Source organism: Dipodomys merriami, unplaced genomic scaffold (genome assembly GCF_024711535.1).
Source record: "Dipodomys merriami isolate MVZ:Mamm:240054 unplaced genomic scaffold, mDipMer1.0.p SCAF_363, whole genome shotgun sequence".
In the NCBI taxonomy this organism is placed as follows: Eukaryota; Metazoa; Chordata; class Mammalia; order Rodentia; family Heteromyidae; genus Dipodomys; species Dipodomys merriami.
The window spans coordinates 111,487-125,335 of record NW_027205193.1 but is presented as its reverse complement, the minus strand read 5'-3'; the positions used below and the strand labels follow the sequence as shown (position 1 = coordinate 125,335).

The 13,849-nt window shown below is 35.9% G+C and overlaps 1 protein-coding gene across 1 annotated transcript in view; it reads left to right on the top strand.

The window, feature by feature from the left end:
* The window catches only part of LOC138804428 (inactive N-acetylated-alpha-linked acidic dipeptidase-like protein 2), a gene marked incomplete at its 3' end in the record, with an annotated part of 713,471 nt that overhangs the window by 597,726 nt on the left and 101,896 nt on the right, over window positions 1-13,849 (top strand). The window contains exon 6 of the mRNA XM_069988683.1: window positions 2,264-2,407. Coding sequence (XP_069844784.1) covers window positions 2,264-2,407 — 144 coding nt within the window. The remainder of the gene's footprint in view (window positions 1-2,263; window positions 2,408-13,849) is intronic.

Below are 13,849 nucleotides of genomic sequence, written 5' to 3'. Positions count from 1 at the left end.
GGTCTGGGGCTTGAACTCAGGGTGTGGGAACTGTTGATTAGTGTTTTGGCTTAAGGGTGCCACACTATCACTTGAGCTATAGCTCCACTTCCACCTTTTTTGGTGGTTATTTGGAGATCTCAAATTCCTCTGAATGAGTAGAGACTCATATCCTAAGATGTAAGTTCTTAGGAAAATAAAGATGCCCTTTGATGTAAACAATTTTCACCATCTCCTTAAATGCACAATAAAAGCTACACAAGTTAGAGATTTCGCTTAAGAACTGGACATACATAAAAGGAAGACTGAAACTGGAACACTGTGTGTCACCTTGTACTCATATCAGTTCAAAATGGATTAAAGACCTAATGTAAGACATAAAACCTCAATACCACTACAGAAAGAAGTAGGGAAAACTTTGGCATAGGCAGAAACTTTCTGAGTAGAGTTTCAAAGGCTCAGCAAATAGAAGAAGGAATTGACAAATGGAATTGTAGCAAGACTAAAAGTTTTTGCAGAGTGAAGGACATAGTTACTAACCTAAAAAGACAGCCTACAGAATGAGAGATCTTTGCCCAATGATTATCTGTCAAGGGTCTAACACCAGAATATACAAGGAGCTCAAGAACCTGAACCTCTAAAGAATCAATAACCCAATTAATAAGTGGGCAACAGCACTAAATAGAGCCTTCTCAGGGCAGAAGAAGCACAGAACTTGTGGAACAAAGGGTCAACCAATTCAGCAGTGATACTTTACAACTTGGAGGGAGAGGGATGGGAGGGGAATAATGGCAGAAAATGAGGGGTTGACATTGTTCATAAAGAAATCTATTCATTACCTGAGTTATATAATTGTAACCCATCTGTATGTCACCTTTAGAAAACAATTTAAATTAAAAATGTCCAATAAACATATTGAGAAATACTCAAAATCTCTGGCCATAAAGAAAATTAATTTTTCTATATCTAGGAATTCTTCAGATCCTAACTTTGATTTTACAGTCAATATTCTTTGGATATTCAGCAGACATCTTTATTGCCATTGAATTTTTCCCTTCCTGGAGACCTCACTACCCAGGTCTCACTACACCCTACTTTATCCAGTTGTTGCACAGGTGCCCAAAGCTAAGGGCTCATATTTAATTAACAATGGCAAAATGAAGTTGATGTTTTTGATTTGAGTGGTATTTCTTGAGTAATGGGTTTCCATGTAGAATGTCAGGTGAATTCTTGGATTTTCAGACCTCCTGGTTTTCAGTTTTCTTAGACATTTGCTGCCAATCTATTCTTATTTATTATGAATATATATCCTATTTCCCTACTTGAAGGGAAGTGATTGTACACCAAATGGATAAGATATCTGAACAGTCTCAGTGATGGGAATACCATCCTTTGTGTCAGATCCTTCTGTGAGCTTCCTCTTCAGGATTTTTGTTTCTCGTGGGAATGAGGGAGGAGGAAGATCTGGCAGATATATGGGCTGGACTAAGGGATTCAGGAGGACAGACATCTTTACAAATAGACTTTCATCAGTGCTTCCTACAAAGAGCCCATCTGTCACCCCCTCGGACTTCAGTAGCTGGAGCTGCCAGTTTTTAAGCCTTGCTGGTTTCCGTGGCAGTGGCATTGCATGCATTACTTCTCAGCATCTTTGCTGTAGTTTAACCATTGTTTCCTCATGTCTGTGATGTCAGTTCACACTTGGTAATCTGAATTAGCATTTGTTGTTTTTTTGTTTGTTTGGTTGGTTTGGTTTTTTATTAGTGTGTGGGGATAATAGTCTAGGCTTTTGTGCTCATGACTAGTTAGTGCTGTACCCCTTGAGCCAAAGCTCTATTTCTGGCTTTCTTGGTGATGGATTGGAAATAAAAGTGTGGTCACTCTTTGCTGACGGGGCTGGATTTGAACTTCGATCCTTAAATCTCAATCTTCTGAACAAATTCTAAAATCTCAGTACTGTCAATTCTCTTGCCAACCTCCCCAAACCCCACCAATCCCTGCTTTTTAAAAATTCACTTTCTTACTACTATTGCTGTCATTCTAGGGGACAATTTGGGGGAACACAGAGGTAAGGCATGTGAACCATCTTCTATTTTTCACTAGGACAGATATTGTGTTTGGAGTAAACTTCTTAATAAAGTCTCTAAATGCATTCTTAGTCAGAAGACAAAGCATACCTAAATAAATAAATGAACAAATGAAAATTTATTGCTCATAATTTAAATACTCATTGCAAATAACATTTCTGCTTGCTAAAGATTGTCTCTTTCACTCTTGAATGCAGATGGGAACTTTAGACAAAGCAGAACAAACCTCACCTCCTTGGTAGTACAGCCCATCTCTGCTTCCCTGGTGGAAAAACTGATCTCGTTGCCAGCAGCAACAACCAACAAGGATCTCTGTACCCCTCTAGAACTTCCACAGAAAGGTGAAGTATTTAATATCAGTTTTGTGTGTCCTGTAGTTTTTGGGAAGACTGATTATTTTATAAAACTCTTCAATGGACATATTTATCATTATTCATTGTAAAAACCATTGGTTTTTGCTAAAGGGAACATTTATCTAATCAGTGTCTCTCTTATGGACATGTTTAGAAAGTAATTTTGATTAACTATGAGCACATAGAGGTTAAGAAAGAAGAAAAAGGCATTCTGAGCAGCTACACAGAAAACTAGCTTCACAAAATAAAGCGTTTTGAGCATGCAGGAAAATCAACTCAGCATAGCTTCTCAGTTTCAGCTTCAACAGTCTCATTACCTGCCAGGATTCAGTGAATATCAGACAGCTATGTGAGGGATGAAGCCTTTTAGCATAAAGCACTAAAGCCTAATTCCTGATATTGACTAAGAAATCCCTCTGTCTCTACACATCATCACCTAACTGTTTGTCAGGTCTTGGTGGACCCCATATGCTAAAACTGAAGTAGTTAAGCTCCCGGTAATGGGATGAAAGCCAAGGGCAAAGCTGCCTCCAGCTTCTGCATTCAAGTTCTAAAGAAAAGACGGTCTTTACATATGCTTAGGTTTGCCTCTAGTTGTTATGTTCTACCACTTCAGGGCTACGTGTGGCATTACTTTATTTTATTTTTGTATCCAGATCTAGGGGCTCAACTAGCTGTGTTTTATCACTTTTTCTCTTGGCAATGAAAGTATTTAAAGGATGTTTTGAAGAAACCTTTTCTCAAAGAAATCTGAACTCCAGGATAACTTGCTTTTATATACATACTTCACAACATCCTTCAGAGAGCCTCCTAAACTAATAATCAATAGAATATAAGCAACAATAACAAGTTTATGTCCTCAAAGTAAGAATGTAGAAGGATTCTAGCAGTCTTGTTTTGCTTTGTTTCTGTCATCTGCTCTGAGCTAAGGAAACTTAATGTGGGCTCTGTGCAAACGCAGAAACAGTGCAATAAAAATAGCATTGTGGGAAAGAAAGCACTGGACTGAAGGGCTAAATGCGAAACCAAGTTTAATTGATTCTACATATGTAATTAGAGCCTCTAATTCATTTCAAGCCCTACTTATTCATGTTAGTTCTCTAGTAAGAAGCCTTTGCTTGTCTCTATAAGAGGACAGGTAGCATTCTTCTCAAGTCATGGGAATAAAGTTATGAAACACATTTCTATAATTTCCTATATTGTAACATAGCAGGTGAATTAGCAAATCTCTTCCTCATCAAATAGCTATATCTATTATCTTCTCAATAGGCAAATAATGTAGCAAAGCAAAATAATGCTCTAAGGGTGTATCTCCATGATAAATTACCAACATGTAAGATATATGCTAAAACTCATTTTCAATTCCAGGGTTAAAGAAGTAATAAACATAGGTATGCTTTCTAATGAATTATATCATATCAAATTTTTTCATGAGCATAATAGAGGTTGTTTTTTAGAATAATTCAGACAAGTATACTTAAATTTGGGGGAAGAAATTTCATATTATATACATATCCATAATGCACTTGATCAAATTCAGAGGAGTTTCATTGTGCTATTTCCATGACTTCCTACGAAATATTTTGATTAAAATTATATATTATATATATTATATGTTATTATATATTACAGTTACTTTTTAAACACCCTTTATTTTGCTCATTTCTTTATAAGAATTTGTAGTGGGTTTTGTTGACATATATAGGCATATATATATATATATATATATATATATAGTAATTTTTGTTTTTCAGAGCTTGACTTACCTCACTTAACATGACAATCTTTATTTCCACCAATTTTCTTGTAAATGTTATAAATTGAAACACTGAGAAAGACATTTAAAATTCTCAAATACGAATTGTGCAATCTTAGTAATAAGATAAATTGAAACCAGTATTAGTATTGCATAATGATAATTTTCCCCAAGTGAAATTGGATAACAATACTCATGATTTTTCTCCAAGATAATTATCTTTGAAGTTTCCAATAAACATGTAAAATCATTAGTTGCTCAAGATGATATATATGATGATGGTAGCTGAATAGATATGAAATTAAGTGCTGTTCTTTCCAGCAATAAGAGCAGTGACTAATTGTTCTTAGTTTACTTGATGGTTTATATATTGAAGATAATTTAAGGCATATTGTTAATGTATCTTGTTGAATTTTGTAAGCATATTTCCCAAGTTTTCTCTCAGTTTTAGGAAGCAAATAGTCACTAATCAAGTTTGAAAGTTAGTATTTAACAACACAGCTGTGAAAGGTGCAAAGAAGCCAATTATTTACCAAACCTATGTTAACACTTTATGTACACTGAATAAGAATTTCCTAAAACCCAGCTGATAATGTAATAGAATTTCCCCATGACATGTTCTTTATGAACATCTGCTGTCCAGTTTCTCTTTAGAAACTTTTGCTAACGTTGTCCAAGAATTCCATACTATGAACAACAGAGTTAGATCTTGATAGGTTTAAGTCTGTGGCATATCATATTAACCATATTATAACAATTGAAGAATGACTCAAGTCTGGCCAAACAAGGTAAAGACTCAATTTCTGAACTTTGTTTGAAAAGAACCAAAAGTGAACAAGAAAATATGTTCCTCCAGAATCTTCGGTAGCTATCTGGGGACCATCAGGTTATCCTATAGGCAAATGGAGCCAACATGAGAATTACTTGGGGGTAAGAGAGGGATTCTTGTACTTACCATTTATCTCTAAATAAAGTTTTACGTAAAGCTAGATCTAATGTACTCATATACATGAGTCAATGAATTGCCTCTTATATTTCTCCAAATTTATGTGTTTTTCAATTATTTTCAACTCAAAGCTATATAAGTGATACCATTAAAACAACTAAACAAAGGAATTAAATATGTGCATTTATGAACCAGCTTAGGAAAGTAGAGAATGAGAATTATTTGGAGATCTCAGAAAGAATTAAGATATTTGCCTGAAGAATGAAATAAGGTTAAGGAGCGATGACATTTTTTCTCAAATAAATGTGGTTATTTTCTCAAATAATATGATTATTATTGATTAGGTAATTGGATACTGACTCACATTTCATTTTCTCTTGTCTTTATCTTTGTATTCATAACTTGTATCATCACTTGTTAAGCTGAGGTTGAATCAGAGCATGGAGTCTTAATTGTTGAATAAAATTGGAGATTTTGGTAAATCAATGAATACTATAAATATAATGAAATATAATATCAACTAATATAATTTATTGTTAAAAGCAAAAATGAGTAAAGTCTAAAAAGAAATATTTTGATATATTGATGAACTCATTATTTTGAAAATGCTTCTTGCTTATATGTTGCATAAAACTTAACATTGATGAGCTTTTATATATTATTTCCTATTTACAATTAAGTTACACTTCTCTTTAGCAAAAAGTAGTTTTACTGGAATAAGATGCCATCTACTTCATAAACACATTTATAACCATAGATATTTCAAATATATTTTGAATATTTTCCTTTCCAATTTGTTAGTGTACTTAAAAGTACTCACTATTAGTGGAGCTTTGAAAAACATATTGACTATTATTACTATTATAAGTTGTGTCTATACAAACATTTGCTCACAAATAGTTTATTTTCACTTAAAAAATCCATTGACAAGAAATGTTAGTATGCTTTTATCCTGTATTATTTTTTGTTAGTTATGAAACTTCAAGTCATTTAAAGCAACTTCAAGATGACAAATCCAGTAATACATAATTATGTTCTGGATAAAAATAAATTCTTAGCATTATCTATTTTTATGTTTGTATGTATGTGTCTATTGATCTCTGCCTAACATCTATCAGCTGTTATCTACCTATCATCATCCATCTATCTAAATATACATATAGAGAACTCTATGTCTGTATTGATCTGTCTATCTATCTATCTATCTATCCATCTATAATCTATTTATCTATCTATCTATATAGTGGAGTGTTTTTGGTCTGATATAACATTACTTTAATTGTCAATATAACAATCAACCTTCTTGCTAGTACAAAAGGAAATATTCAATAAACCAAAATAAACAGGAAAATTAAAATCTTATTTTTGAACAGAGTTGGTGCACTAGCTTTGTGATATTCTTAACAAAAATACTTGAGATTAATAGCATTTCAGAAGGAATAGTTTAGTTTGGCTCACAATGTTCTGGGTTTGAGTCCAAGATCAGTTTCCCTCTTGCTTTTGGCAAGGTAACATGTCATGGTGTGGAGTGTGTGGCAGGGGAGGCTGCACTCCTGATGGAGGCCAGGAAGTAAGGTGAGAAACAGATTAAAATGTCTACATCAGGGTATATATCCCCAAAAGACTTACTCATTCCCACTCTGGTCACCTCCTGAAAGTTCAGCTGTATCCCTATTACACCCATAACTGGTGACCTAACTTTGTTCCCGGAGACCTCCAATTCAGGCTTCTCCAAACCTTAGCTCTGGGGTTCAATAACTTCCAGAAATCCAAATGGAAGAAAATATCCAGAAAAAAGATGACAAACTTTCTAATTTGTACAGAGGATTTCTATCTAATATGTATATGGATGTATGGTAGCATCTCTCTGTAAAAATCCAGCACGCAAGATCACTTTAGGAAAGAGTGATATATGTGGAGATACAGCAGCCTAGACGTTTAGAAGCAGGAAACTTGGCAAGGGTGACACTCAATTTTACATCTCTTCAAGTGGGCAATTGCCCAGTGAATCTGAGACTGGGCTGGAAGATGAGAGCAGTAATCTGTAGAACTGGAGATCAGCATTCATGAGCTATCAGTCTGAAGTTCTCAGACAAAAGAGAACAAAGTGTCAGAATTCCCTTTGAAGGACTATTCATCAAGGCTCTTTCAGAGTGTGCATAGGTGGGAGGCTTATTGTCCAAAGTCCACAGAAAGTGCAGTGATCTTGGTTCCCCGGGAGTGCAGGTTGGGCTGAGGGTGACAGTACTGTCATTCTCCTAGAACTTTCCCAGAGTCCAGCTTCTTATTTCAACAGTTTTGATCGGACAAAGAATTCACCCTAGACTTAGTATAGAGTTGTTGTTTGCTAAAATGTCTAAAGGGTATCTAAGATGGAATTTTTAGATTACTATCCCTCTATCCCTCTATCCCTCTGAAGAGTGTTGTTCTTTTTTTGTAAATTTCTCCATGTTTCTCAGCAATGTTTAAGCCTTTCACATTCTCAGCTCCTTACTCTGATACACATTTTCACTGGTTGGATAATTCACTGGAATTAAATCTAGTACAAATACATTGTTCTTTCACAACATTTCCCCCACTATACACTGTCATTTACTAACTTAGGAATGATTAGAGTCTCTTTAATATCTTTTAAATTTTAAATCTTGTTATTACCTTCATGTAGCCAAAACTTTTATTATTCAGTATTATCTATAGAATTATTTTCCACTTGTGTCCCTAGATTGAAAAGACCTCATTTCCTCTAAATAGTTAAATCTCCATGTCAGTAGCTATCTTTCCCAATGACCTTCAGGTTAATATAAGGATGAAGTAGCCTCTCCAACAAATTTCTCAGGTTTTTGGTCATGGTATGATACTTGAAATTAACATATTTTCTGAACTAAAGCATGAATAGTTCATGTTTAATTAGAATGCATTGTATCTCTTTACATTTCAATACTTTGACTCATTTTTTATAGTCCAGGAGATGACTAATCAAATGAGTTTGTACTAGGCTATTATCAGACAGAGTTTTATATGAGCCCATTTAAACCAGTTTCATTTTTCTGTTTTTACTTTCTGGAAATACAGGGTGTTAAACTCAGAGACTTGCATCTGGTCATCTTTTTCCTTTTTGTACAGTATACTTTTGCCTGGTACAGATCTACTTTTGTTTAACTTCTATTCTAGTTTTTTGGTTCCAGTATTTGGGCTTAAACTCAGGGCTTGGTTATTGATCTTTTGCACTCATGTAGGGCTCTCTACCACTTGAGACACAACTCAATTCAGCATTTTTGCTGGTTAATTCTAGATAAGGAGCTCATGGACTTTCCTGCTAGCTTTGAAATGCAATCCTCAGATCTCAGCCTCCTGAATAGTTAGGATTACTGGCCCTCTGGGGACTCTCATGCATGGTCGCTATCTGTTCTTAAGTTCCACTGTTTTGTGACCTTTACTGACCTCCTGCTATCACGATGCTCCCAGTTTTGGCCAGTGTCATTAATGCATGCATGCGCTGTGCTTAGATAATAGTATTGCACAGTGCAACAGTGTTTCTCCCATTGTGTCCTATCAGCTTGTCAGTGTGTTTTGTCACTAAAACTACTATCTTTGATGACTTTATTATGTTTGAACCTGTCCTGTATCCTCACTGAAGTCATGTATTTTCATTTTCTTTCATAAGCAACAAGTGTGAACATCCTGCCCACTAATTTCAATCTTAATTTATTGTTTCCTGCCCAATTAGCGACAGCTATTTTATTATATCAATGGTGACTTTACAGCTCTGCAAGACTTGGGATTCCATTGTTAAGAAGAAATTTATCCTCTTTTGATGTTTATTATGTGTTTATTGACAAATACTAGCTGGGCGCTGGGGGCTCACACCTGTAATCCTAGCTACTCAGGAGGCTGAGATCTGAGGATTGCAGTTCAAAGCCAGCCCGGGCACGAAAGTCCATAAGACTCTTATCTCCAATTAACCACCAGAAAACTGGAAGTGGTGCTGTGGCTCAAGTGGTAGAGCGCTCGCCTTGAGCTCAGGGACAGTACCCAAACCCAGAGTTCAAGCCCAATGACCTACAAAAAAACCCCACAAATACTAATAGAATTATTACTTAATAAAGCCATATAGTTAATTGATTCAATGGATTATAATCTGTTCCTGGGTTTATTTTCATATGGAAGTGGTCAAAATAAGCCAGAAATAGTCACTTCTGCCTGGGTTCTGAGTCACTTGGCACATTCTCACCGCTCTTAGAGTCTTTCTTTCCTTTCATATCTTGAGATACATTGTGTCATCTATATTCTTCCTGCCAGTGCCTTGTTCTCAGTCATTTATTTTAAAAGTCTAGTGTCTTGGAGTGATCATTGCACCTAGAAAACAAGATCTAGATTCTGCCAATGCTGGTGGTTTAGATATGCTGTGTTTTAGTGCTGCCTAATAAACAAAGATAGGAAAATTATGATAGTTCTATTATTATATTTAATGTAAATGCATAAGATAAATCTATTATGTTTCATAGCAATTTGTCATTAATGTCCATCTATTGCTTCCTATCATCTGTCTACATATATGCAAGGGCATAGCAGTACTTAATTTTCTTTTTAGTAGACCAGTCCTCTGACAGAAGTTAGCTTCTTATGAGATTAAGTTTTCACTTAACCTTTCAATGTGTCCTGCCTCCACAGGGTAAAATTCTGATTCCAGAATTCCATGACAGTTCTGACAACTTTCCAGGCATCATGATCCAATATAATTTGCACTTACATCACTTACATCAAATGTTTCACCTGCCTCTACCTTCCTTAAGGTAGACAATTTCCATACCCAACACATAGCCAAAATATCTGACTATGCATGGTTATCTCTTCAGTGGGGATGTACTTCTTGAGCACTACTCCAGTGTAACTATTGTATATGTGTGTGTGTGTGTGTGTGTGTGCATATACTAGGATTTGAACTCAGAACCTCTTCCTCTCCTAAGCTTTTCACTCAATGCTCATGCTCTACCCCTTGAGCTCTACTCACTTCCTCCCTTTCTGCTTCTGTGAAGGTTTGTGGTATGTATGCTCCATGATTGTTGCTATCCTCACAATATTCAGCTTCTCTCTTCTGTCTTTCTCTCTGTCATCAATCTCTCTTCCTGCCTCTCTGTCTGTCTCTCTCTCCCTCCCTCTCTCTTCTTCCCTTCCTCCATCCTTCTCTTTCTCTTTCAATCCCTTTATTTCTCCCTTTTCTTTCTATTCTCCCTCTCAGTTCCTCTCCCTGCCTTCTTCTATCTCCCCCTCTCTCATCTTCTGTCTCCTTTTCTTTGTCTCTCTCTTTTTCCTCTCTCACTCACACACATACACACTCACTCCATTGTTTTCACCACAAGTGCTTCTTGCTCCTCCACGCTGGGCCACCCTCTGGAACTTGGTTTTCCTCTTTACCTTACATCATGTTCAGCCTCTTTCTTTGCTCCACAGTGACCACAATCTACTGCCTTGGTCAGTTACTACATTTGGCCAAACCCTCATGATGGGATTCAGATCAGCAACACCAATGAAGGAAAGAGGAAGTTGGAGAAAATATCTATTTTCTCTTTAGTGTGTGATCATTTGTTTTACAAAACCATTAATTAAAAAAAAACTTATCCTCTTTCTTACTTTTTTTCTTTTATTTTCCACTCTAGAGTTAATAGTTACCTATGTTCTATTTGTAAATGTATTCACTCCAGTACATAGTTTCTAGTTTTAGCTTCACTCCCTCTGACATATCTAATTGCTGCCTTTTCTGCTTATAAAACATTTTAAGTGTTCAGTTATATTTGCACTTGGTTAACAACATGTGATTTGGCCTTTAATATCAAACTTTCTGACAAGTCTGCTATCAATATGATTCTCTTTTTGTTTTTGAGAATGCTGTTATTTCAACTCTGGGAGCTTTAGAAATATTCCATTTGTCTTTTGCACTTTTAATTTTTACTATAAAATGTATACATGGTTTACCTATTTCCTGAAAAACAAAAACAAAAACAAAAACTTCTAGGTAATTTTCTATGCTTTTCCTAGGCTCTTTTCAGAACTTGTTTTCTTTTTTTTGGAAGGGGGTTGCTGGTCCTGTAGCTTGAATTCATGGGCGTAACACTTTCCCTGAGCCTTGTGCTCAAGACCATTATTATACTACTTAAGACACAGCTCAGCGTCTGGCCTTTTGGGGGGAGTTAATAGGCGATAAGAGTCCCAGAGTCTTTCTTGCACTTGCTGGCTTTGAACTTACAGGCTTCTGAGGAACTAGGATTACAGGTGTGAGCCATTTCTGCCTGGTTCTAAATCGCTCATTTCTATTCAATATGTTTTTTCCTTTTTTTTTCTTTTATTTTCTCTGGAGGTGGTGTGGTACTGAGATTTGAAGTAGATGTTTCATGGTTGTTAGTCAAGTACTCTACAACTTCACCCAGGCCTGTAGAACTTAAGTTCTTTTTGTCTGTGGACTGCTATCAAACTTTGATCCTTTTTTCTCTGCCTCCTATCTAGCAAAGAGATACTGCTGTGATCCTCTGACTTTCAACTATTCCTTGTGACTTTTGGTTGTATTTTCATATTTCACATGTTTATTCTTTTCATGTGACTCTCTAGGAAAATTTTATATTATCTATACATTCTTTATTCTTATCTATTTATCTATTCTAGCTGAAGACATATACCTTAGCATTATGCTACTTCAACTAACTATTATTGCCTCTATTTTTAACTGCTCTGAGGTTTTCGTTTCTCATGGCTGTGCATTCCATTTCTTTCATAAAGAAATAACGCTAACTTCGAAGTCATAACCCATGTGTTCCTTCTGTTGCTTTTGGAAGTAGATGTCTTCTAAGCTCATTTTCTGTTTTGCTGATTGTGAACCTCAGATTCAAGTATGTGAGAACTCAGCCCTGAATGGCCTCCGTTTTAGGTGACTTACATGAGGCCTCAGTTTACAAATTCCTATGTTAATATAACCACAGAGTTAATTTCCCCAGGCATTATAAAACCATCTTCATTTTCTATCTCTACATGAGGCAGATTCAATTCAATTACTATTACGTATAGCTTTAGAAGATGGCTGATTGCTTATGCTTTAATTTTATTATCTCGAGAAATTTGAAGGAAAGATGAATACCCAAGAAAGCAAGTTTGTCCCAGCTACTTTAAACAATACCATAGGCCAGCAGACATGGGAAGGGCTGACTAACATGCTTCCTGTCCCACTTAGGGATCCTTCCTTTTTAATACTTCAACTGCTAATACTCAGAAGAACATTCATTATCTGTATTCTTCTGTTTTCTATTCACTTCAATTTCTGGTTAGACATTTCATCTGCACTCCAGACAATTATTAATATAAGGTCATCCTTTTTTGTTTCTAAACCATCATACATCTTTTAGTCTAGAGTTAAGTCATTTTCTGATTTGAGATAATGTGTTTTCTTTTTCTCATCTATAATAAGAATTTACCAGTTGACGGATGAATTCTTTCTGTGGCAGAAACTACAAAGTACACAATTATTGTTGTGATTGCTATGAAGAGTAACACAGACTTATTAGTCGTTGTTCAATTTAGTAAAGCAAGCAGGAATGATCATCATTATAAGGGAAATTTACCAAGACTGCTGACATCAGTTATTAAAACTTAAAGTGTAGCCAAGTGTTGGTGGTTCACACCTGTTACTCTACCTTTTTAGGAGGCTGAGCTCTGACGTTGGTAGGAAAGTCTGTCAGACTGTTATCTCCAGTTAACCATCAAAAGACTGGAGGTAGGGATCTGGGTCAACTGGCAATATGCTACCCTGGAACTGGCAATATGCTACCCTGGAACTATAAAGCTCAGGACAACACCCAGGTCCTGAGGTCAAGCCCCAGGATTGAAATTGAAAAACATAATCAAAATGTGATCATGATATTCATTTCAATAATTGAACTAGATTCTAAACATAGTTATTTTCAGAGGAGAATATCCAGCAGTAAAAAACATTACATATCAGGATCAACATACATATGGGAACACAAATAAGAGGAACAAAGGCCTGTTTCTGCTACACAAATATGACATGTTTTAGGTCTAGTCTGTCCAGTCTTTCATTTCATTTTGTCTTGTTTTGCTAGCCTTTGAACTTTATTGTTTTTTTTTATTGTGAAAATACTGTACAGAGGGGTTACAATTACATGGGCAAGATAATGAGTATATTTCTTATCAAGCATTGTTGCCTCCTCCTTTGTTTCCCCTTCCCATCCCTTCCCATCCTCCCCACCCCCCCACCACCCAATCCTCTCCCGGCTCCCCTCCCGCCCCCCTCCTCCACCAAAGTTGTAAAGTTCGTTTTTGACATAACGACTTGTACATCTCATTGTTTATGCTAGTACTCTATAACTTGAGCTGCAGCTCCACTTTCAGCTTTTTTAGTACTTCATTGGAGCTGTACATCAGGGACTTTCCTGCCTGGGCTGGCTTTGAACCATGTTCTTCAGATCTCAGCCTCCTAAATAACTACAGGAGGCATGAGCCACCAACACCCAACAAATAGAAGTCTTTTTTGCCAGTTAGAAGGCTCTAATGTAAAGAGCATCCCCTGCAGAGCAAAAGGGTTTATGTTTGTTCTTAGACCTTTCCTTCTTTTAAATAGGAATCTTAGACTCCAGATGTAGAAGGAGACAGAATAAAATTATTAGAATATCTTTCCATATAAATACATATATATATTCATATTCTAGGAACTCTTATGGAA